This window comes from Aulonocara stuartgranti (genome assembly GCF_965226115.1).
Source record: "Aulonocara stuartgranti genome assembly, chromosome: 19".
Classification (NCBI taxonomy): domain Eukaryota; kingdom Metazoa; phylum Chordata; class Actinopteri; order Cichliformes; family Cichlidae; genus Aulonocara; species Aulonocara stuartgranti.
In genome coordinates, this window is record NC_138955.1 from 7,335,253 (window position 1) to 7,358,407 (window position 23,155).

The 23,155-nt window shown below is 42.3% G+C and overlaps 2 protein-coding genes across 3 annotated transcripts; one reads left to right on the forward strand and one right to left on the reverse strand.

Annotated features, from left to right (window-relative positions):
* Positions 1-250: 250 nt before the first annotated feature.
* On the forward strand, positions 251-19,572 carry ptpn21 (protein tyrosine phosphatase non-receptor type 21). Of its 2 annotated transcripts, XM_082516445.1 has the most exons (20): positions 251-583; positions 1,257-1,558; positions 3,034-3,203; positions 3,563-3,660; positions 5,125-5,192; positions 5,282-5,352; positions 6,246-6,333; positions 6,420-6,508; positions 6,984-7,071; positions 7,299-7,378; positions 7,501-7,608; positions 8,344-8,404; positions 8,759-8,840; positions 8,933-10,455; positions 15,216-15,356; positions 16,405-16,620; positions 16,889-17,017; positions 17,108-17,342; positions 17,465-17,625; positions 17,748-19,572. In XM_082516445.1, exons 2-20 carry the CDS (start codon positions 1,379-1,381, stop codon positions 17,874-17,876), a joined length of 3,717 nt encoding a protein of 1,238 aa, XP_082372571.1. In that variant the 5' UTR covers positions 251-583; positions 1,257-1,378; the 3' UTR covers positions 17,877-19,572. The 2 variants fall into 2 exon arrangements, with proteins under 2 accessions (XP_082372571.1, XP_082372572.1); XM_082516446.1 differs by lacking the exon at positions 7,501-7,608 and having other exon boundaries at positions 253-583.
* Positions 19,573-19,673: 101 nt separating this feature from the next.
* Positions 19,674-22,981, reverse strand: fam98b (family with sequence similarity 98 member B). The gene is made up of 8 exons (XM_082516681.1): positions 22,831-22,981; positions 22,547-22,695; positions 22,332-22,454; positions 22,075-22,247; positions 21,409-21,489; positions 21,205-21,321; positions 20,931-21,098; positions 19,674-20,844 (listed from the first exon to the last, which is right to left on the reverse strand). The coding sequence occupies exons 1-8, from the start codon at positions 22,866-22,868 to the stop codon at positions 20,527-20,529; spliced, it is 1,167 nt and encodes a 388-aa protein (XP_082372807.1). The 5' UTR covers positions 22,869-22,981; the 3' UTR covers positions 19,674-20,526.
* Positions 22,982-23,155: the final 174 nt, after the last annotated feature.

Sequence of the window (23,155 nt, forward strand, 5' to 3'; positions counted from 1 at the left end):
TGAATCTTGAAACTATTTATTTTGCAATATCGTGTGTTTGCCATTAGCTATGGGTCGATGTAAAAAGTAAACAGACAGGTCCTCGCCAGCAGTGCCTGACAGCTGTCCCATTTCTGGCATTTTCACTGCTCGGCATTCCAGCTGTCTGATGTCATCGCTCTGAAAACCTGCATGTATCCTTCCGCTCCAGAGGAACTACAATAGATTTTAAACAGTTTGCTTATGAAAATACACCTAACCAGCTAGCTTGTATAAATGTTTAGTTGAGTTGGTGTTGATTTCAGTGTAGTCCAGGAATGTATTGAAGGCTGATCAAACAAACGCCAAAGCAATAGCGCCGCGGATGAAGACCGAAACACTTGTTGCTCTTCTAATCCCAGGAAGCGAAACACGCTTGGAACTTGGAGTGAACACTTGGACCAAAAGGCATGTGGGCTCTGTTAGTTTGGATCCAGAACAAACTACAGACAAACAAACTGCCTGTTAATCTAATATCCAGTAAGCAGCATCCATTGACTTTGGTGGTGGAATCCCTAAGGACTGACCAATAGTTGGACTACCAAGTTGCATCTGGTGGCTAACGGTAACGTTGATGTTTTTTTCCCCAAAAAAATATTTACCGGGGGCGACGTCAGCTTCCCAAGGGTGTCGTCTATTTGCTGGAAGTTAGCGGGCTAGCGTAAACGCTAATTCCAAGCCAGTTGTAGTGAATGTAATGGATTTTCTTAAAGTGACTTAAAAGCAGCTAGATAATACCAAATATGTAGACCAAGCGTTTAATTGTAGCAGTAAAGAAAGTCCAATTGTAACTATCAATAATTTGAAATATAATGGATGCATGGTTTATGATTTTGAAGTGCCTGCTTCTTATAGAATCGGTCGCACTTGTTGGTGTTTGGATCAGACTATTCGCCGGAAAGTGATTACTGTAGCCATAGGCGTAGTAAAAATGACCATTGTAGTTAGCAGTAAGTGCACAGGTCAGAGGGGATATCCGTAGGATTTGCCCTTTCTGCTGTGCCCAGATTGTTAAACAACTCAAGAGGTGGAGGAATTGTAACGTTACTGAGACCCAATTGCTGTCAAAATGAAGCATTAAGGGGATTACTTTACGGTAATCCCCGTGTTAGTCTAGTCTTTAAGGGTAAGTATCGTAATATATTCTTTAGTGATGAGTAAGGCCACGCTGTTAAAGCTAGATTTGGTTGTGGGTTTTGGATGCTCATCTGATTTGATTTTTCCGTCTGACTTTTCAGACCTGTGTGCTGATGATGACCCCCCTGACTTGTTACATTATCACAACTTTGTGGACATCAAGGAGAATACTTCCTCTGGCCTGAGTGGAGACCCCCTCTCCACTGTTTAAGACGCCTGAAACATGCCCTTGCCGTTTGGCTTAAAACTCAAAAGGACTCGAAGGTATACTGTTTCAAGCAAGAGCTGTCTTGTCACACGGATTCAGCTTCTCAATGGAGAGTTTGTTGAGTTTACACTCTCAGTGGAGAGCACTGGACAGGAATGTTTGGAGGCAGTAGCCCAGAGACTCGAGTTAAGAGAGGTATGTAGGTGTTTTTCACGCAATACAAGTGCTGATTGTTCTCTCTTATATGGACTCTTTAAGACCTGCCATCTCAGCAACAAAGTATTTTTGTGACCATTGTCTGCTGGTCACATTCTTACTTGAAACTAGTAAGCGGAACAACAGAAACTATGATAACCAGTTTGTCATTGTCTACTCATATAATGTCATTTCCCATAATATTTCCCAAGATGTAATGACTCAATCATTTCCCAGTTAAATGCTTTACATACACATATATGTAACTCACGTTGAGAAACATGAAAGATAATGTACTGAGGTTCATGTCCAAGTCTGGCATTTATTTAGCATGTTTGGTTAGTGATGCTAATGCAAGGCCTCCACCTTCATTTACTTTATGTCACATTGTTTGCTTTTTTAGTGTTAGTAGAGTTACTAGGCGAATCATGTGGTGAACTAGTCAGTCTGTTAAACTACAAAAAGCACAATTCACTGTTGCATTTCAACCATGGATGTATCTGGGTTAGTAGGTCCTTTATTTTGAATATAACTTTTTAGTATTGCTATAAAAACAAATTTCTGTAATGTTTACACAGTGCTTACTCATAGACAGCAGCTATTGTCCAGTGTAAAATGCCAGTAAACACATTTCTAGTTGTTTTTTCCAGCTGCTCTCTTACCAGTGTTCATTGTGGGATATTCGGATAGAGAGGGCAGCACAATCTAGAGAAGTCTTCGATTTTAGATTTATTTTAGATGATACATAACAGCTACATAAAAAGAACCAGACAATTCGTATTAATGTTCCTATTTTTTTGAGAAAATTTCATTTCACTGATGACGTTAAATTAAAACAGAAGAACCTCGTGTCTCTAGTCTTATTTCTATATAGATAAGTTTTTAAGCTCCTCTGTCTGTTTTCATATTGGTAATTATATAATTTAGCCTTTCTAGTTAATCTAAGTTTCCTAAGTGGGATGATATAAGCGTTTCATTATTTTGTAAATTTATCTTGCTGTGCTTATAACAAAAATGGCAATCTTTCCATTGAGTAGTTTTCATAAATGATTTTTAGCCAGTCTTCAAATTGTACTCACGTTTTACTGGATTTATTTCCCTATCATAAAGTAGTACTGCCATTAAGCATTTGCCTTCATTCGTTGTTCTATGCTGTGACCCACATATACACTGTGAAAGTGTCAAATGGAAATGTGTTCTTAAATACAGTTTCTAAACATTTGTGGATATCACGCCAACATTGCCAGAATTTCAGACATTGCAACTTTGGATTTTACGGTCTGTGTTATATTTATAAACAGGAGAAGACGAGCAGATTTACATTGGCACTGAGCTCTTAAGCGGTAACCTATTGGTCTAGTCTTTAATATGTAATATAAGTCTAAATGTGCCTGCCTGGATTACCGTTTACCCTAGAATGGTTAATGTTTAATCTGTCCTCTTGCATTTTTTTTAATTTTTTTTTGGCTTGTCAGATAACATACTTTAGCCTGTGGTACTTAAACAAGCAGAACCAGCAGAGATGGATTGACTTGGAGAAGCCACTGAAGAAGCAGCTGGACAAGTATGGGCTGGAGCCCACCGTTTACTTTGGAGTCGTGTTTTACATACCCAGTGTCACCCAACTGCAACAGGAGATCACAAGGTGATCAGTGGCAGGAAGTGTCTTTACAAAGCCACTGCTCTTTTTTTCTCTTTTACGGTTTGTCGCTCAAGACTACTGGCAAGAAAGACCTTAGAGAATTTTAGACAAAATTTAGTGCCGCCACATCAAGTATTAAAAAGTTGTACTGACTATCAGCTACAGTAGTTAAAACACTCTTACTTGATTGTACAGTTTTTTTGTTTTATTTATTGATTTGGCCATTAAACATTGAGTGTTAATTTATCTGGTGCTGTATGCTAGATGTTTTGTAATTAATGATGTTATATCTGAAACATGAAGATAGTTCTTGTTTTGTTTGCCAGTCTTCTGCTCCTAACAGTTGCTTCCTCTCTCTACAGATATCAGTATTACCTGCAACTGAAGAAAGATGTTTTAGAGGGCAGGATATCGTGCTCACTCGAACAAGCTATACGTTTGGCCAGCCTGGCAGTGCAAGGTATTGTGGATGTATTATACTAGCCTGATGGCAGAATTTGTAGTTTGGTAAGTCCTGTGTTCCTTCTTGCCCTCACAGATGGCACAACGTGTTCAGTGTGGTGTCACGTCTTCTGGTGCAAGCTGCTCTGTGTTGTTTCAGTTGTGCACATTGCAGGTTTTTTTTGACCCGGTACAGTGCTGCTGATACTGCAGCCAGGAAGAAGACATGAGTATGTGTTCATGTCAGTTTTCACTACCAGTTTAATGATGGATGTGTCATTACAGAAGCATAGAAGTTACAGCATCAGCACTGGTACAAGACTGCTCCTCCTGTACCAGGAAGAAAAAAAGCAAGAGGACAGATTAAACATTAACCATGGTCCGCTTTAAGCTGTGGCGACGTTATTTTTGCGAGAAACACGACGAGTGCTGTGAATATAAAGGGGTCTCAAGTCTCAAGCAAAGAGATTGGAGTTGTACTGGAAATGAGTTTTCATCAATTATTTCTGAATAGAAGTCTAGTTTTCCACCTAAAGCACAGCTAAAAAACATTGAAATCAAGTTGCATACAAATTGTTGGGATTAATGGTACTTTTTTTTTTTTTTTTTTTTTTTTAAATCTCAGCATCTTGTTTTAGAGGTTTGCTCCTCACAGTAGTTTGTCAGAAACCTCCGTTCAGCTGTTTAACGGATAGATTATAAGAACATTTTTACAATTTTTCTTTTATTTATTTATATTTATATATATATATATATATATAAAAACACTGAAGAAGAACTCTACATCCTAAACATATCTATGAAACTGATCAACAGTGAGTGAATTTGAACACTCTTTGCTTGAGTTTGAGCTCCTGTAACGTTCGCTCAGCTGGAAGAATCTCAGACAGTGCTGGCAGAGTTATATCAGGCGCTGCAGCTTACTTGCCTGGGTGTTACAGCATAGCTGTGCTGCTGAGATCACTTACTGCTGCAGCCATATTCAAATGCCTGACTAACATTCAATGTTTAGAAAAGCACACTGAATCTTCTTGCAGTTGCCCTTCATATTTAGTCTGTGCTTTGTTTGCAATGAAAACTTGTGCAGTGTGCCGCGAGTAAAGCTGTTTTGTGTAACGTGCAGCAGAGTTGGGAATGGAGGACAGTTGTAGCCTTTAAGCACAGCTGATGTCTGGGGAAAAAAAGAAAAAGAAAAGCTGTTAATGTTGCCAGAAGGAAGCCTGAGGCTGTAACAGTTTAGGACCTCTACGTTATCAGACGCTGGCGGGCTAACAAACAAACATCTCCCCTTCTAAATTTAGTCCATCATGTCATCATACACTACAGCTTTCCAGAAGGCATTACAGCGTTCTGCAAGTCCTGAATGTCTATTTTGAATTGTACTGCAAGCGGAAATAGACATAGGATTTATTGAGAGAGCCTTGGAGTCTGCTTTGCTACAAATGTCTGTACTTTATGCTCTATTGTTTCTTCTTGCCCACAGCTGACTTTGGAGACTTTAATCGATATGATTCCCAGGAATTCCTTCAGAAGTTTGAACTGTTCCCCATTGTAAGCATTCTCCACTTGTTCTCCATTAAACTCAGATGTTCTTTTGTGTGGATTGGATCAAACACGTTTCTCTCGCTCTGTCTTTGCAGGACTGGATTCAGGATGAGCGAGTGCTGGAAGAGGCCATTCAGAAAGTGGCTCTTCTTTATCAGTCCTTCAAGTAAGCCAGATTTCGAAGTATCAGTCTACCCGGTCACACAAATGGCGAGCAGAGGAAACACACTGGCTCTGATTTGGTCTGTTTGGAGATTGGGGCTTTTGGTTCTTGGTCGTCTCTATTCTGAGTAGAATGTATAATGTAAATGTTTAAGGCAAATAACGCATTTGGTTGATTTTTGTAACAACGGTAAACACAGTTAATTTAACAAACTGTCATTCATCAGATTTTAATGACTATCTTTACCTCATGAGATAAAAAAAAAAAAAGTAAACAAATTGTTAATAAAGCTGTGTCACTTCTACTTATAATGTCATTAACTTTTTAGTATCTCCTAGGAAACATGAGGTGATGAAAGTTTCAGAGGACAACAAACTGTTTTACACTCGAAGCCTTTCTGTTGATCCTTGACCATTTTACAAACTAGGGTTCCCTAAATATCTGACTGAGGATGCACAATAAGGGGCTAAATGTTGTTTCTCCTAACAACAAAGCTGTTGTTAGGAGAAAAATACCTTTTAGTAGTGGTACAGAGGTGAGAGGTTGGGCACTGTCGCCACACGGCAAGAAGATCCTGCGTTTGAATCCACTGGGTTGCATGTTCTTCCTATACCTGTGGCTACAATGGCTTCCTCCCACAGTCCAAAGATGTACAGGTTAGATTAACTTAAGCGTGAGTGGTCATCAGTCTCCGTGTGTGTCCAGAGTGTGCCTGGCCTCATGCTTCATGACAGCTGGGATTGGCTCCAACCCCACCGTCACACAGAATTGGAGCAAATGCACAAGCAAATACATATAAAGCCTGTTTCGATTAATACACATCTCTTCTGATTAATATGTTTATATGATCACAGTACTGTTATCATTTTCTTGATATTTTTTAAAAATCTTTTCAGGGGTTTGCCAGTTCCAGAGGCAGAGATGTTGTACATGCAGGAGGTTGAGAAAATGGAGGGCTATGGCCAAGAAACCTTTCAAGCCAAGGTAGGTCTGTGAAAGCCACTGGATCATCACTGGATCCTTTAACAAGTATGACACTGGCTTACAAAATTCTCCTTTGGTCATACCAGGACAATACAGGTGCAGATGTTACCCTGGGTTCCTGCCTTGACGGCATCTTTGTCAAGCACAAAAGCGAGCGTCCGCTTGTTTTATACAGGTGAGCCTAGGAAAAATGATTGCAATTATACCTAAAGAACTGAAATCTGATTTACTTCTAAGAATGGGGGGGGGGGGAAGTGTGACGGCCACACAACTCAATCTGGAAGACAGAGTTTTGTGGCACAGCTTACTTACAAGCTATTCTTGGTTAAGGTTGTCTCCTTAATGTTCTCCAGCCTTGAATATGGCTCAGGAGGTAGTGGGTCAAGTAGACTGTGATAGCTGATGAGGATGTTTGGGAATGTTATCTGTCAGTTTTGTAAGTATGTGAACATTAAAGTATTTAGCTATGTACCAGTATGAGTTCTAGATGGCTTTTGATTGACTCCCACATATGCATGTTTTTAAAGCAACCATGTCTGTAAAAACGCCCTGAGGTTTTGTGACCACCATGACATCATGTGTTGTTTTTTTTTCCTTTCTTCCCCCCTCCTTTCTTCCTCTGTGCCGCTGTGCTTTAATTGGCTGTGTAGGTGGCATGATATTAACAACATGAGTCACAACAGGTCTTTCTTTGCCCTGGAGCTAGCCAACAGAGAAGAGAGTGTTCAGTATCAGACCGTGAGTAACTGCAGTGTCTTTTCCATCCCTAGTGACATTGCTGTCTGTTATTGGATTTTGATAATTTGGAGATGGCCTTCATCATTAACCTTAGCATAGTGTGTATGTGGGGCCATGAAATCACACTGGCATTCCCAGGATTGCCTTTATTTGTCCATAACTAAGCAAATACTAGTCTGTACCACATGTTTAGCCATCTAATTTTTGTTTTTCTTTCTCATGTGTAGGAAGACATGGAAACCTCCAAATATGTGTGCCGGATGTGTCTGGCCAGGCTCAAGTTTTATAAGATTAACATGAGTAGCCTGTGAGTGTTTTTTCTCTCCACCCGTCTACCCCAAGCTGTCTCTTTGTTCATCGTTGTCTCATGCATGGGTGTCATCTTTGGTGTAGTCTCATGTCTGTACTCCTTTCCTCCTCTCTCTTCAGAGAGGAGTGTGACCCCCTGCCTTCTGAGGGCTCCCAGAAGTCCCTTCTCTTTCTATCCTTTCCTCGTTTTCCAATGCTCTCTCGTCCCTCTCTGCCTTCTAATAAGGGGTGAGGAACACAGTCAGCCAACGCCTACAGTATGCCTGCCAGACAAGTGCCATTATTCATTCCTTTCAGCTGCTTACCCAACAGTGCCACCACAAATACGCTTCCTGCATATTTGAAATGGGCCTTGGGTTTTGAACCACACAGTGATTCTTAATTTAAGTGAAATACATTTTTAGATTTGAGTTACTACTTAGAGCCAGTACACAGGGTTGCACATTTTATTGACTTTTAGATGAATTTCAGCATCTGTGAATCTAAAAGTAATGTAACTGAACTGCGTTGGGTTGAATCAAGGGACTATTAAGAGTGTCAGAACTCTATACGTGTTGAGTAATGAGTCAGATACATTCATGAGACGAAGAGCTTAGTCACGTTCTTTCACTTCTGTGTTGCATATTTTCAAGTCTAAAACAAGGTTAGACTGCATTTTATTTGGGCAGTGCGTTGTTGTTAAGACAAAATCTAACTTCTGCTAAACTGTCTTTAACAATTGGTAAATGAAAAGTGAATGTAAAATCAAAACATGACTCATCAAGCATGTACACTGGTGTGCTGGAGAAGAATAGCACGACATGTTTTATGGACTTAACCTGGTCTGCACCTTTCCAGGTGTGCCATATCAGTGTCCAAGAACAACATCAAGTATTGCAAAACACTTTTTTTGTAACAGCAGTAGTGGGTAAGTTCATCTTTGCTGACTCACGTTTTGTTTTGGGTTTTTTTTTCCTCTGCTAGCCAACCCCAGCCCACAGTTGTCAACCCAGTCAGACGGAGATCCTCTACTAGGGTATCTCTGGTAATGCCCACACTCACTTAAAACACACAGATTTAAAAAGTTGCATCTTTGCTTTATTAAAAAAACAAACAAAGAAAATGTATTTAATGTGGGGGGAAGGAAAATACATACAGCTTACAACATAATGGTCTTGTAAAACAGTAGTTTATTTTGAAACGCGTCCTTAAGAAAAATAATTCTGCATTTGTTTTTAATTGAAAAGTTGACAAATTTTTGCACTCTTTCTCATGGGTATTGTTATAATGAATAATCATTGTTTAGAAGCAGTGTTTGATTCTTTGCTCCTTGGCAGCGTTTGGCTCATATTAGCACTGATTAAATCCCTTTATTCCTTTTTTCTTTTTTGATTTCCAGCCAAAGCCGCAGACCTACATGATGCCCCCTCCACAAATGCACTACAATGGCCATTTCACAGAGCCTTACACATCATCACAAGGTAAACTCTTCTTCTTGTCTTTTTTGTTTTGGTTACGTCTAAATGCTTAAACTGTTCTTTAGTTATAATGGAATTTTCTCACTTGCTCATAGACAACCTGTACATGAACAGTCAGAACGGTTTCTACTACCACTCTCAGACCAGCCTGGACTGCTCTCCTCTAGAATACAGTAGTGGAGGACGTTTACGTAATGGCAGTGTGTACAGTGCCCACAGTACCAGCTCCCTAACCAATCCCCAGCACTACCTTCAGCCTTCACCCATGTCCTCCAACCCCTCTATTACAAGCGACATAACCAGACCAGACTACGTCCCCTCTCACCGGCACAGCGCTCTCATCCCACCTTCTTACCGTGCCACTCCTGATTATGAGACAGTGATGCGTCAGAAGAACCGAGGTGCAGGGGGAGGAATGGTTTTGTCTCAAGAGCACAGGCAAAGCCACTCTATGAGGAACCTAAATATTGGAAACTCCTATGCCTACAGTAGACCAGATCCTCTAGTTTACAGCCAGCCAGAAATCAGGGGGGAGCATGGCGGGGCAGCTCAGCACCACCACTATCTCTTGCATTTGGGCTCCAGCTTCCACAGCCCTTCTCCATACCCCTACCCTACAGAGAGGCGATCTGTGGTGGGGGCAGTAAGTGTCCCAGAGCTCACAAATGTCCAGTTACAACAGGCACAAGAGTATCCAGCCCCCAACATCATGAAGACACACGTGTACCGATCACCTCCACCTTACCCATACGCTCATCCTAGACCAGCTAACAGCACACCTGATCTGTCACGTCACCTGTACGTCAGCAGCAGCAATCCAGACCTGATTATAACAAGGCGTGTGCACCACTCAGTCCAGACCTTTCAGGAGGACAGCCTGCCCGTTGCACACTCTTTGCAAGAGGTCTCAGAGCCTCTTTACAGCGGACCTCCACAAAGGCAGCAGTACCATGCTCAGAAACGTAACTCCATTGAAATTGCTGGGTTGGCGCAAAGTTTTGAGGGGATAAGGGTCAAAGAGCGCACGGCGTCTTCTTCAGCAGCTGAAATGGCCACACCTCCTCCAGTGCTGCATGGCGGGCGCTCTCAGGGATCCCAGCTCAATGTGTTTTTGGAACAAAAAAATCCAGAAGACATTGAAGACATTAAGGAAGATGTGCAGTACGGACATAAAAAGTCCCTTTCAGACGCCACCATGCTAGTTCACAGTAGCGGAGAAGAAGAGGACTTTGAGGATGACAGTGGACGTCACACACCACTTTCTCAGGAGGCATTAGTTCCCGAGCAGCCGCCACAGCAGCATCACAGTCTGACATCTCTCTCTTCCCTGACACCTCAGCAGCAGCAGACTCCGACAGAGCCTCCTCCTGCATATCCCATAGGCTCCTCTCTTGACCCCTCTATAACCGGCACCTTAACCTATAAGGTTCATACCCTGATCCATGAACGTGAGCCACTGTACCTAGTATCAGAGTTACAGCAGCCCAGGATTATGCCTTCGGTTTCAGAGGGAGACTTGAGTGGTCAGGAGAAGCCGAGGCCCAAGAAAGACTTCAAGAAGAGGCCTGTGTCTGATGTTCCTCCTGGGAAGAAAGCAGTAGAAGGTTTACCTCCTGCGGTGAGTCTTGTTTCCAAATTTCCCCCGTTGTTCAGAGTATTTTAATAATATGCTGTTTCTTTTTTGATTTTTTTTTTTTTTTTTTTTTTTTTTTTTTAACTGGGAGTTCTCCCAACCAGTCCACATGTGTTTTGTGGACTTGGAGACTGCGTCCTTTGTAGTATCCTGTGGGGATGCGTCATGAGTATGGACTGACTGCCCTGTTACTACAAGCCATTTGAACACTATAACTGTTGCAGGAGCTTGGAGCCAGCAAATAAGTCAGACTCGTTCTCAATGCATGTAGGACTCCGCCAGGGCTGCCCTGGTCACAGATTCTGTTTATAATTTTTATACAGAACTTCTAGGTTTAGCCAAGTGGCAGAAAGCTTCCACTTTGATGGCCTCAGGATTTCACCTCTGCATTTGGCAGCTGATATGGTCCCACTGACTTCATCAGGTGGTGGCCTCCAGGTCACAATGGAGCCGAGGACAAAGTGGCAGGAATGAGAATCAGTCTGGAGAAATTACATCTCTCAGCTGGCTTGGGAACGTCTTGCTACTCCCTCACATTAGCTGGTGAGAGGGATGGATGAATGGACCTGCATTAACTATAATACATCAATGTATTTCTTTACAGTAGGAGCATAGTACGGTAGTGCTTTAATAAAAAAGTTGGAAAAGCACTCTTCCTGGGCTTTTCTTTTTTTGGCCATCGTTCCAGACCAATTTTCTTCTCACTCCACCTCGCTCCAAATTAGCTCTTTTGGTGCCTATCCGGTTGTTCAGTGATGACGCGACGACTCCTACTTCCGGGTCTAAAGTAGTCTGCGTTTAATATGGCTTTTGTGTTGTTAACATGTTTAATGTTTTGTATTTTCTTCTATTTGATCTCAAAAAGCTCCTAAAACAGTCAGTGATCACTGTTGACCTCCCTCGGCTTTTATTACCGCTAATCATTTATTTAAGCTCAGTTTTTAAAACCTTAGGATGTAACTACAGCCCAGCCCATGCAGCAGTATATGAATGACTAACCTCGTATTGTGGATGGATTATCTCAGTTGTTCTCCTGGCTGAAGTTTGGTCCTTTTACAGCATCCTGCCATGCGATTACATTTGTTCCTGACCACCGAGAACACTCACGTTAACTTTTATCGAGTGGAAAAAAAAGTTAGCTTGTTTATATTATGCTAACATAGCTGTGTCGCTAGCGGTCACGTAGCACATCATTATATACCAGCTAGCCCAACTTCAGTAACCCTACAAACGTCACTGCTGTTTAGTTTTCTGTCTTCATTTATGTTGGAAGTGATAGCAGAGCTGTACGTTTTAATTTGTTTCCAAAACCCCGCAGTCAGGACATGCTATATTGTATTTAGATAGAAGCTAGCGAGCTAACTCCCTGCTAACTTCTAACTCCGTTAAATGTCAAAGGAGCTTGCAAAGAAAAGCGTCTGGACTTCTTTAAGTTGCTTGAAGACGTTTCACCTCTCATCCGAGAAGCTTCTTCAGTTCTAAGGTCAAATGGTGGGGAGTCCCAGATTTAAACCCAGTGGGAGTTTTCCCCCAAAGAGGGACCAAAGGACCCCCTGATGATCCTCTAATCACATGAGCCAAGGTGTGAAACTGGGTGTGGGTCCCAATCAGCCAGGGTTTCGGGTGAGCTCATTGTGAAACCTGGCCCTACCTTATCATGCGAATTCCTGAGGTCAGCTGGCCCAGGATGTGAGTGGGCGTTTTAAGGCGTCTGGGAAGGGATCTCAAAACTGGATTATAGATGGCAGAGAGTTGGTGTCGTAAACCCTCGCCTCTGTTCAAAGATGGTCGCTCACAGTGAACATAGATGGCTTCTTTCACTCCTCTTTCAAACCATCTGTCCTCTCTGTCCAAAATGTGAACATTGGCATCCTCGAAAGAGTGTCCTTTGTCCTTAAGATGCAGATGGACTGCTGAGTCTTGTCCTGTGGAGGTGGCTCTTCTGTGTTGTGCCATGTGCTTGTGAAGTGGCTGTTTGGTCTCTCCAATGTAGAGGTCTGAGCATTCCTCGCTGCACTGTACAGCATACACCACATTGTTAAGTTTGTGTTTTGGCGTTTTGTCTTTCGGGTGAACCAGTTTCTGTCTGAGCGTGTTGCTGGGTCTGAAATACACCGGGATGTCATGCTTGGAGAAAACTCTCCTGAGTTTCTCTGATACACCGGCTACATAGGGGATGACAATGTTGTTGCGTCTGTCCTTCTTATCCTCCCTCGCTGGTGTCTGGTCTTCTTTTCTGTGCCTCTTTGCTGACTTTAAGAACGCCCATTTAGGATAGCCGCACGTTTTGAGTGCTTCCTTTACATGTGTGTGTTCCTTCTTTTTTCCTTCAGGCTTAGAGGGAACATGTTCTGCCCGGTGGTGTAGGGTCCTAATTACTCCAAGTTTGTGTTCCAAAGGGTGATGGGAGTCGAAGAGGAGGTACTGGTCCGTGTGTGTGGGCTTCCGGTAAACTTCGATGTTGAGTTTGCCGTTCTCTTCAATGTGCACGGCGCAGTCCAGGAAAGGCAAACAGTTGTCCTTTGTGTCTTCCCTGGTGAACTTGATGTTTTTATCCACAGCGTTAATGTGCGCAGTGAAGGATTCCACTTCTTGTGTCTTGATTTTGACCCAAGTGTCGTCCACATATCTGTACCAGTGGCTGGGTACTTCTTTGCAAGCTCCTTTGACTACGATGACCTGGATGACTGAGAACCTTCACAGACATATTTCCGTTAAATGTCATAAATTCCGTTTTCATGGATGCCTTGATGCCAAACTCAATTGTTACACCTGGTAGAGCAGAACGCTGATCATTTTATTAAAGATGAAAGACTTTAGACAGTTTTTCAACTCTCAGTAATGCCATAGTGATCGTTTGATATATGGACCTGCAGCGGAGTTTAGACCCAGACACGGCTAGTGACGTCAGACTGAACAACCGGATAGCCTTAAAAGTATTGAAGCTGAAGCCACATATCTTTCAGCAAAAGGAGCGGCCAATGGGAGTACAGCACATGTATATGACCTGATTGATAGAAAAGACGTGAATTAAACATTCTAACTTTTTTTTTTTAAACAGAGCCCTAATTACAGTAGTTGTTTGGAACTAACCCAAATGTTGATTTTGTCAGCAAACAAGAGAGTTATAAAAAAATAAAATAAATTTAATGCAGAGAAACGGCTTGGGAAATAGCTTGTAAGAGGTGGCTGGTTTAAAAATTAAACAGATCCCAGCTAATGGGTTGTGTTTGTGTCCCCATTTTATACTCTTCCCATAGTTTTATTGGGAACTCAACTGCATTAAAACACAGCAAATAGGAGCACAGAGCAGGAGAGAAACAAACATCTAACGGGCCGCGGGGAAAACAAGCCAGCTGAGTTTGGCTTGTTCTGAAGCATGAAAGGCGACATGAAAACCAGTGACCCAACCCAGTTCTTGTTTATTGGATTCAGATCGGTTTTAAAGTTTCCACAATTTCTGATTATCCCTCAGGGTTATAATTACGACATAGCTCTGGCCTGTGGGAGTACAATCGGAGCTAATGTAATGTTAGCCACAAGTATTTCACTGTTGTTGTGGTGACATTGCCCTCAAAAAAATCAAAGTAATCTGCTGGGTCTTCAGTGCCTCAGATGGCAGAATCGCATAAAGATACTTGTGTTCGCACTTACAACAAAGAACAGAGCATTTGCTCATAGCTCAGACATTTTAGAGCTCGCAGAGCATCTTTTGCAAGAAGATAATAATGGCAGGCTGCAAGGCTGCTGCCTGAGGTTGGAAGGTGTGTCTGGATAGCCATAATTGTATAGCTGTGACACACAGCCTTATATAAGCCCTGATGGCATGTTTACAGGCAAAGTTCCTGAATATGGGCTGTGTGCATTTCTTTGTATCAAGTGTTTTTGGTATTTAAATAGCTCCTAGACCCACTTGATGATCAACAAAGACATGGTAATATCATTTTCTACAATATGCAGTTATTTTAGGTTTATTTGTTATTTATTTTAGACATTTAATTTTGTTGTGTATTGCTTCATTTTTAACAACATTGTCATAATTTCACAATGATGTACAAATTACTAACAAGAAAACTATTTTTTACGTGACACTAGCTTGGTTTGTCTGAGACGAGGGTTGTTGTCTTTTGGGGTTTTTTTCCTGTGTTGGTGTTCCTATAATAATTACCTACACATAAAACTGGTTTTACTGTATACCTAATGACTTGTTACTGTCGCTAAGCACACTATGTATTTATGGTGAATACATTCGAAAGCAAAGTGGTTTGGAGTCGTGCAGTTGCAGCAGACTGTAATGTAAGACTGTAATGACATTGAAGACGCAGTCACCTGTGCTTATTAACAATAATCACCAATAAGGGAAAAACATACAAGATTTTCTTTCTTGAATCGTCAGTGTTATTGCCAGTAGTACAAGCCTAAGTCTGTTTCTGTTTTGGCCGGTTGCTGCACTGTTAATGTCAGAAAACAAAAACTGCTTTCTCTGTAACCTGATGCCTCTGCCCTACATCAGCATCACATGAGTCCAGATCCTGAAAGAATTAGAAGAAGTTTCAGTGGCCAGCATGTAATGACGCAAACGTATTTGAGAAGAATGCGGTCGGTCTACCTTGGTAAACCAGATAGGTGACATTCCTCTAGAAACGCCCAGCGAGGCTGCATTGTCCCCGCCTCTTGTCCGTCTGTTCTCTGGGGTTCGCTGTCATTCTCACTTCTTCTCTGTCACCACTTTAACGTCTTTCTAGGGCATGAAAAAAGGAGCCAAGTCAGAGGTGAAGAAGATGGGCCCTCTGAAAGTTGCCCACCTCAATGGCCTGTCCATATCCAGGCAGCCAGTCCACAGCGAGATTAAGGATGAGCCTGAACGAGCCTCGAATGATGAAAGGGTATGGCATCTAAAAATGTTTGAATTCGTGAGTGATTTTCTGTGTGAATGGGATGTGTTTGAACTTCGTTTAGACTCTTGGAGGACTTTTTATGGAGAGGGTACGTGTTCTTGTTCAGAGCTTTGAAACACAACTGAACTCGTAAGGATTGCTAATCTTTATGGTTGTTGCGCAACAGTGAAAGTAAACCCAAAAAGTTGGGACACTAAATAAATGCGGAATGATTTGCATATCCCATAAACCCATATTTTATTCACAATGGTACATAGAAAACATCAAATGAGAAAAAGAAAATGTTTTGAATTTGATGGCAGCAATGCGAGTCAAAAAGGCAGGGACAGGGGCATCTCCTCTTCTTCAAAAACAGTCTGTAAGTGTCTGAAGAACTGAGGAGACCAGCTGCTGGACTTTTGGGAGACGAATGTTGTCTTTTATCTTCTAGCTGCTGAACAGGTCTTCTCTGTCATATTTTTCATTGATGCTGTGATGTCAGATGTTTTTAGTTGGTGAAATATCTGGACTTACAGGCAGGCTAGATCAGCTCCTTCTACCACGAAGCCAGGCTACTGTAAAAGATGCAGTATGCATATGCCTTTCAGCATTCATGCTGGCTTTCTAGAAATATTCAAGATGCCATTTTTATAGGCACTAATGCAGCTACTTGTCATCAACAAGCATGTCTGGAGGACATGATGTGAAAAATAGACTTTGCATTTCCAATTAGTCTGTGAAAAGGAGCTTTGTCCCAGAACAGACAGTGGTGGTTGTGGATTATGATTACACATCACTTCTTTGAATTTGTGGGAGACACGGTGAACTCTGTTCAGGCAAAAATTTCTGGATGTGTTCCTGAGCCCATGCAGCACCACACGAGTGTAACCGCAGATTAGACATCCAGTATTGATTTTACAGTCATTGTTGTGACCTGTTTGTTAAAAGAATGCATTTTCTCAGTTTAAGCATTTGATATATTTTCACTTCCATGCAAAATATCTTCTTTGACAGCATTGTCCATGACAGTGACATATTTTCCGTTTGCATTTGTCAGTGCGAAGTGTTGGAGCAGCACATGGAGAAGGGTGAAGTGTTGAAGGAGTACGAGAGCATCCCAAAACGTCCGAGAGGGGAGTACACGATCGCCCAGCTGCCAGAAAGCGGAGACAGAAACCGCTTCCAAGACGTCCTGCCTTATGACGATACCCGAGTGGAGCTGGTTCCCACTAAAGAGAACAACACGGGCTACATCAATGCATCACACATTAGAGTAAGTTGTTTTGGGGATGTATGTACATACATTTGCAAACCAGATAACTAGAAATACTGTGCAAATAGATTTCTGCGACTCTTAAATTTCAGTCGTGTTTAATGGTTTGTGGTAAGGCAGCGTGTTAGTCACCTTTACTTCCTCTTTCTGGAGTTTCAGGCATGACAACATAACATCTTCCATAGATGAATAATATTTTCTGCTGTACTGGCTCTCCCTCTTTAAAAGAAATGACTGAGAATGCTCCTTATGTCTTATTTCTCATTAGATGACAGTAGGTGGGCAGGAGTGGAATTACATTGCCTCGCAGGGTCCCATGTCGCACACGTGTCAGGATTTCTGGCAGATGGTGTGGGAACAGGGTGTCTCCATCATTGCCATGGTCACTGCCGAAGAGGTACGTTGATTTAATTTTAAACCCTTTCATATTTTTTTCCCTCCTTGTCTCTATGCGCACTTACATATGCGCATCATCTCCTTTGTTCAGGAGAGCGGTCGAGAAAAGAGCTTTAGATACTGGCCCCGACTTGGCTCCCGGCACAACACAGTGACGTACGGGCGCTTCAAGATCACCACGCGGTTCCGCACAGAGTCCGGCTGCTACGCCACCACTGGGCTAAAGATCAAACACCTCCTGACGCAACAAGAGAGGACTGTCTGGCACCTGCAGTATACAGACTGGCCTGACCACGGCTGTCCCGAGGACTTCAAAGGCTTCCTCAGTGAGTGGATCAGTATCAGTTTATAATCAGATCTTTACCTTTTTGAGCCTAATAACCTCTGCTACATTCAGGTTTCCAGAAATGTAGTTAAATATAAAGTTTGCGTTCTCATCTTTCTCCAGCCTACTTGGAGGAGATCCAGTCTGTGAGAAGACACACAAATAGCATCAGTGACCCAAAGAACTCCAACCAGCCTGTGCTGGTGCACTGCAGCGCAGGAGTGGGTCGGACTGGAGTTGTCATCCTGTCTGAGATCATGATAGCGTGTCTAGAGCACAATGAGGTAATTTTCTTACCCTAATGAAGGTTTTTTTTGTTTTGTTTGGTTTTTTTTAAGTGATTTTTTTGGGGGGGGTTTCTGTGTATTATCTTTGTATTATCAAAAATGAATATTTTCTCTTTCAGCCATTGGATGTTCCCAAGCACCTGTTGGCGCTACGCAATCAGAGGATGCTGATGGTTCAGACCTTGTCCCAGTACACCTTCGTGTACAGGGTCCTCATCCAGTACCTCCGCAACTCCCGGCTGATCTGACCACGGGCATCAGCACAGATGATTGCAGTGGATTTTGCTCCACAGTTGTGCCAAACTGCAGTGATGCAGATGTTTGAATCTGTTCTGAAAGGTGGCTGCTTACATTCTGTTCTGGCCGTGTATTAGAGCCGGCAAGCCGGGAGGTGCCGATTGTTGAGATGTGCAAGACGCTGTGCCACATGAAGGGGCACAAAGACTTGTGACCTGTCTCTAAACAGTATTATATATTATTTCTTACATATATTGGCTACTTTATAAAGCCCAGCACTTTCAGAGTACCATGCTGTACATAAAGAACCAATATTAAGCTGCATTAAATTCTTTTAGATATCTATCAAAAATCATTGGTTGATTTTTAACTTGCCTAAGAACACTTTTATTGTCAGTATGTTTTGAATTGCTGTTGCTTTATTAATTCCGATAATGAAGGATTTATTTTTTTTAAGTTTGGAAAAGCTTGGAAAATGTGTTTGATATGAAATCCATGGATTTAAACTTTATTTAGTGACCTCTGCTGGTGCAGACAGAAGGATGACAATTCATGCAATAAACACAGATATGGCTGTGTGATTTAGTGTAGTCATCTGTATTATTAATAGTACTTTTTTTTTTTTTTTTAAAGACGCCATACCTGCCCAATATTTGTTTACTGAACCAATACACCTGCTGAAAGAGGCATGGGAAGTAATGGTGAAAAAAGAAAACACACACTGGACTGATCAAAGTAGAAATTTGCTGCATGGGTTTAAAAAGCTAAAATAAATGCTGGGTTTGGAGTAAAATTGGAAAATCTTTTTTTTAATACATTCGTCTGTTTTTATCTTAAACTGAAGATGAAGTGTTACGTTTCTGCGCTGTAATGCTGGCGGGCCGCCGTAGCTTGGTAAAATATGAAGGAGTGCAGTGATGCCTTCAGAAACACGAGGGTTGATATCATGACAGCAGCGTCTTTGTTTTAATGAAAGGCAAAAAAACAAGGAGGTGGTGTTGCAACAGTGTTACCATAAGAGTGCATGCAGTGTGTTGAGTTTTGCATCACCTCTGTTGGCCATGGCCATGGTGCTCGGTTTGAAGTGCAAACTTGTATGGATGGTGTATCTCTAGTTTCAGTATTCTGGCTGCCACACTTGTCCCGACTCCAATGAGAAATGTCACTCTGTAGATACACTTCCTGCTTCCACAAATGGCTGCCAGACTGTTAATGAACACTTGTGCAGTCATATTAAACCGGAGTTGGATTTAGCTGCTCTGCTGCAGCTGTGAGTTGCATCCAGATCCATTTTTTTCCCTGTGCAGAACAAAATTGTTCTGGATGCCAAAGTAATACTAGTTTTACTGACCTGATGTTTGGGGGATTTTTTGCATCAAAGGAACATGTTGCTCAACAGGAGGGGGTGAAATGTTGCTGAGATTTATTAAGTGGAACTTTTTTGGGGGGTGGGGGATGACCATAATTTCCTTCTGATTGTTTGGTTCTGGCAGAAAGACGGAGTCTTAGTTTGGAGACTGAAAATATGATGTAAGCGTTTTGTCCATGTACAGGTTGTTCATAATGTACACAATGTAAAAGTCTGCTTTGATGAATATTGGTTGTTGTACAAACTGTATCTATTGAACTGAACTTGGTATGCCATTGGACAAAAACAAAAAAAGTGTAAAAATTATTTTCAGCCAAGAATAAAAACTTGGAAATAAATTGTCGTCTGTAGCTTCAATTTATGAGTCCAGGCTGCCACCTTGTGGTAGAAATGTGCTATACCACTTCTGCTGTTTTTTAATCATTTCAATACAACATGATTGTAGAATTGAAAGAGGTTTATTAATTAAAAACAACAAGAAAAGGCTTCTCACCATTATATAAATAACTATTACAGGATCCTGGAAGGGGAAAAATAAAAACAGTCTCCTGTGCTTAAAGGGGCATACTGAAGTATCAATCAATGGAACTACAGTGTAGTTGTCCTCATTGTAATCAGGTTATTCAGATAGCAGTGGTTTCAGTCATCAGAGTCCATGCAGCATAGGGAGCTATTCATTTATAAAGGTCACATTTAAAATGCAGTCATCATTTTAAAAATCCTTCAATCCATCTGCCTCTTAATATTCCAGATGTGCAAATTTACAGTAATATGCACAAGAGGCACGACATTACATTTTGTTCTGAAGCATGGATATGGTATATGTGCTGAGCAATGTTAAAGATACAGGCTGTGTCCAACTACTGCAACACTAAATACTTAACACCTGAACGCTGCAGAATGTGTTTTTGTTTTTGTAGTATATAAAAGGATCTCAGCTGGATTTATCATTTAAAGTCACTTTGCCAGTGTTTAGAATGCAGTCTTCATTTGGAGTGTAACTGCAATATTATGGCCACAGTGTTTGTGTTTGCCACTTTTGTATGAGTGAAAACTCATGTACTGAGTGCTACTTTCACTTTAAAAACACTGATGACAATAGTGAGGGGGGGGGAACGATGAGCACAGATAAAAGCTTAAGGTTTTCCACCCAATACTGACAACCATCCATCAGCTTTTCATCCATAAAAACCAAACAAACAGTTGAGGTCATGTGAAAAACTACGTCTAGTGTCGCAAGAAAACAAAAACAACAACAAAACCCAGCAAAGGACAATGAGTGGAAGCTAATACTAGTACCGTCCTCGCTTCCCTCCGTGCCCACTGTGTCCTCCGTAATCTCCGTGTCTGCCGTGTCCTCCTTGATTCCACCCACCTCCTCTCCAACCACCTCCACCCCCTCCTCTTCCTCCTCCTCCTCCCCATCCACCTCCACCACCTCGTCCTCCTTGTCCCCAGGCTCCTCCACCTCGTCCCCCACCACCACCGCCACGTCCTCCCCAGCCACCACCTCCGCCATCTTGTCTTTTCTGCCAGGGGGGCATCTCAGGAGGCGGGGCTTCGATCTCTGAGGGACGTCCTCCTCGATCTGGTACTCTTCCCATCAAGATCTGCAAAGACAGGTTAAACAGAACGTCTATGAAGAAAACGTCCAAATCGGCCCGACTATTCTGACCGTGGGAAACGTTTGCTGCACCTTGTTGACGGCACAAGCGGTCTTCTCCCTGCTCGAGCCGCTGCTGGTCTTCACCACATTGCAGAGATCTTCTCTGGCAGCCAGCAGCGCCGCTATGTCCACAAAGGACTGAGGCCTCAGAGAGTGTCTCTTAGGCTGGTAGGCTCCTGCCATGCTGTCCACCTTCACCTAAAACACAACACAACTATCTGAATGCTTCCCGCTATTCGCCAAATAACCACAAAACATTCTTCAAACAAGCAGACGTTAGTTTGAAGTGTGACTGTAAACATACCTTGGCTCTGTCTGACCACCCAAATGACTGAACAGTGACGTCGAGCCGTTTGATCAGCATCCTGCGGCGACATTCGTACTCAGACGATAGAGTTGCGTTGATGCTTTGTAATTTTTCCTGCAAGCATTAAAAAGAGACCTGTAACAACAATACAACCAGATACATACACAGTACAGTGTAGCTACTAGCCGATCATATACATACCCACTGTTCACTACCGAGTGATTTCTTCAGCACTGGGTTTCCAACAGAGGCACCAGGAAGGGTTTTAAGCAAGTTTTCAACCTGTTAAACAAACAACAACAACAAAACGATCAAAGAGAGACAGTGATGTAAAAATACAATGATTAATGTATCACACACAACAATTTCCTCCTAACTTGCTATCTCAAGTATTGACAGCTAATGAAGCAATGCAGGAAGAAAATGTGTCGATGTCTGTCTGTGCCACCTAATAATAATGAGCAGAGAGTGCTACACATTTAAATTACACAGCCAAGAGGTTTTTTTTATGTGTTACTCTGATTATTTTGGAATGGGTGGGACGGTAGTTGCCTCACAGCAAGAAGGTCCTGGGTTCGACCACACCATCTCCCCAAGGCCTTTCTATGTGGAGTTTGCATGTTCTCACTGTGTCCGAGTGGGTTCTTATCTACAGCTTATAGAATACTTTTTTTAAGATTGCATCATGCCTTGTGTTAAAGAAGGAGGAGCAGATCTTTGTTCATTTTCTTTTTTTGTTTGATCGTTTTGCAATTACCGTAAAAGAATTGCGCACACTGCTACTACTATACATACATTTTGATCAGTAAATTGAGCCTTATTCTTGCTCATCCTAACTGAAATCACGTGCAGTTTAAACAGCCTCACCTTATTTTGAAGTTGAGAGAAAACTCCTGCGGCCTCCTGTCCCTTTGGCACAGGTAGTTTCAGAGTTTCACAGATTGCTGTGAGCTCCTGGTTCACTGGACTCTGGCCTTGTTTATCAGAGACTTGCCTGCTTCTCACAATCTGGGCGGCCTGAAGCTCAGAGCTTAAAAACACTGAAAAACAGACACAAAAATCTAATCTTCCTACTTACTTACAGTTTACAGCCCACAGAGTGGATTACACAGAATGATACATACAGACAAACTTGAGATGGTCTTTTGTTTTCTGCCCAGTGCCCTTGAGAATCCCTGAAACTTCACAGGGGCAGTGCAGCTCCCTCAGCAGACCACTCATCTCCAGCTGGAGGCTGTCCATATCGTCTTGGAGGAGAAGAGCAAACAAAACAGATGTGAGCGCAAAGATTAGACACTGTTTTTTAGATCAGATTAAGGTGAGAATGGATGCTGCTCACCTGGGCCTGAGGTGATGCTCTCCTCCAGGTCACACAGGGGCTTTAACCTGGCTGACAGCCACTTGCAGAGATCCACATATTCAAGCGACTGCAGGCCTCCTTCCGCGGCTCTGAGCAGCGCCTTCTCCTCAAGCAGAGGGCCGTCATAGCTACGGACCAGCACACACCACCAAAAGTCAAACACATCCAGGAGTTAGACGGGGGTCTTGGCTGCTTTATTTTGATTGAAAACACGCCGCAGGATGTGGAAGCTAAACAGTTATGCTAGCAGTGACTTCGCTTACCCAAGCTGCTCTAACGAGTCCAAAATGTCACACTCCATCGCTGAAGCCGCGAGCTGTTTCACGCGCGTGTATCAACTAAAAACATGACAGCACAGGGGGCTTTAGCATCCATTCATTCCGTTATCGTGGATATCCGCCTCCACTGTGGTCCGACCAAGACAATGACCCGGAATGAAACGGGCGGATTTCAGAACTACGTTCCGCAACTTTGGTTCCGCCTAGGTTCCGCCAGTTTTAGCAAAACTGTAAGTAAAGCGTGTCTATTAAAACAATAAACTTTGTGCATTGATGTCGGAAAATAGATGACAAATACAAATGCTAACAT

Bases quoted from the DNA above. Each gene is read 5' to 3' on its own strand.
- ptpn21 (XM_082516445.1), top strand. From the start codon at position 1,379: ATGCCCTTGCCGTTTGGCTTAAAACTCAAAAGGACTCGAAGGTATACT. The intron at 10,456-15,215 runs GTGAGTCTTGTT...ACGTCTTTCTAG, and splicing joins TAGAAGGTTTACCTCCTGCG to GGCATGAAAAAAGGAGCCAA. The intron at 17,343-17,464 runs GTGAGTGGATCA...ATCTTTCTCCAG, and splicing joins GGACTTCAAAGGCTTCCTCA to CCTACTTGGAGGAGATCCAG.
- fam98b (XM_082516681.1), bottom strand. From the start codon at position 22,868: ATGGAGTGTGACATTTTGGACTCGTTAGAGCAGCTTGG. The intron at 22,455-22,546 runs GTGAGCAGCATC...TTCTCCTCCAAG, and splicing joins GAGCATCACCTCAGGCCCAG to ACGATATGGACAGCCTCCAG. The intron at 22,248-22,331 runs GTATGTATCATT...TCTGTTTTTCAG, and splicing joins AGACCATCTCAAGTTTGTCT to TGTTTTTAAGCTCTGAGCTT.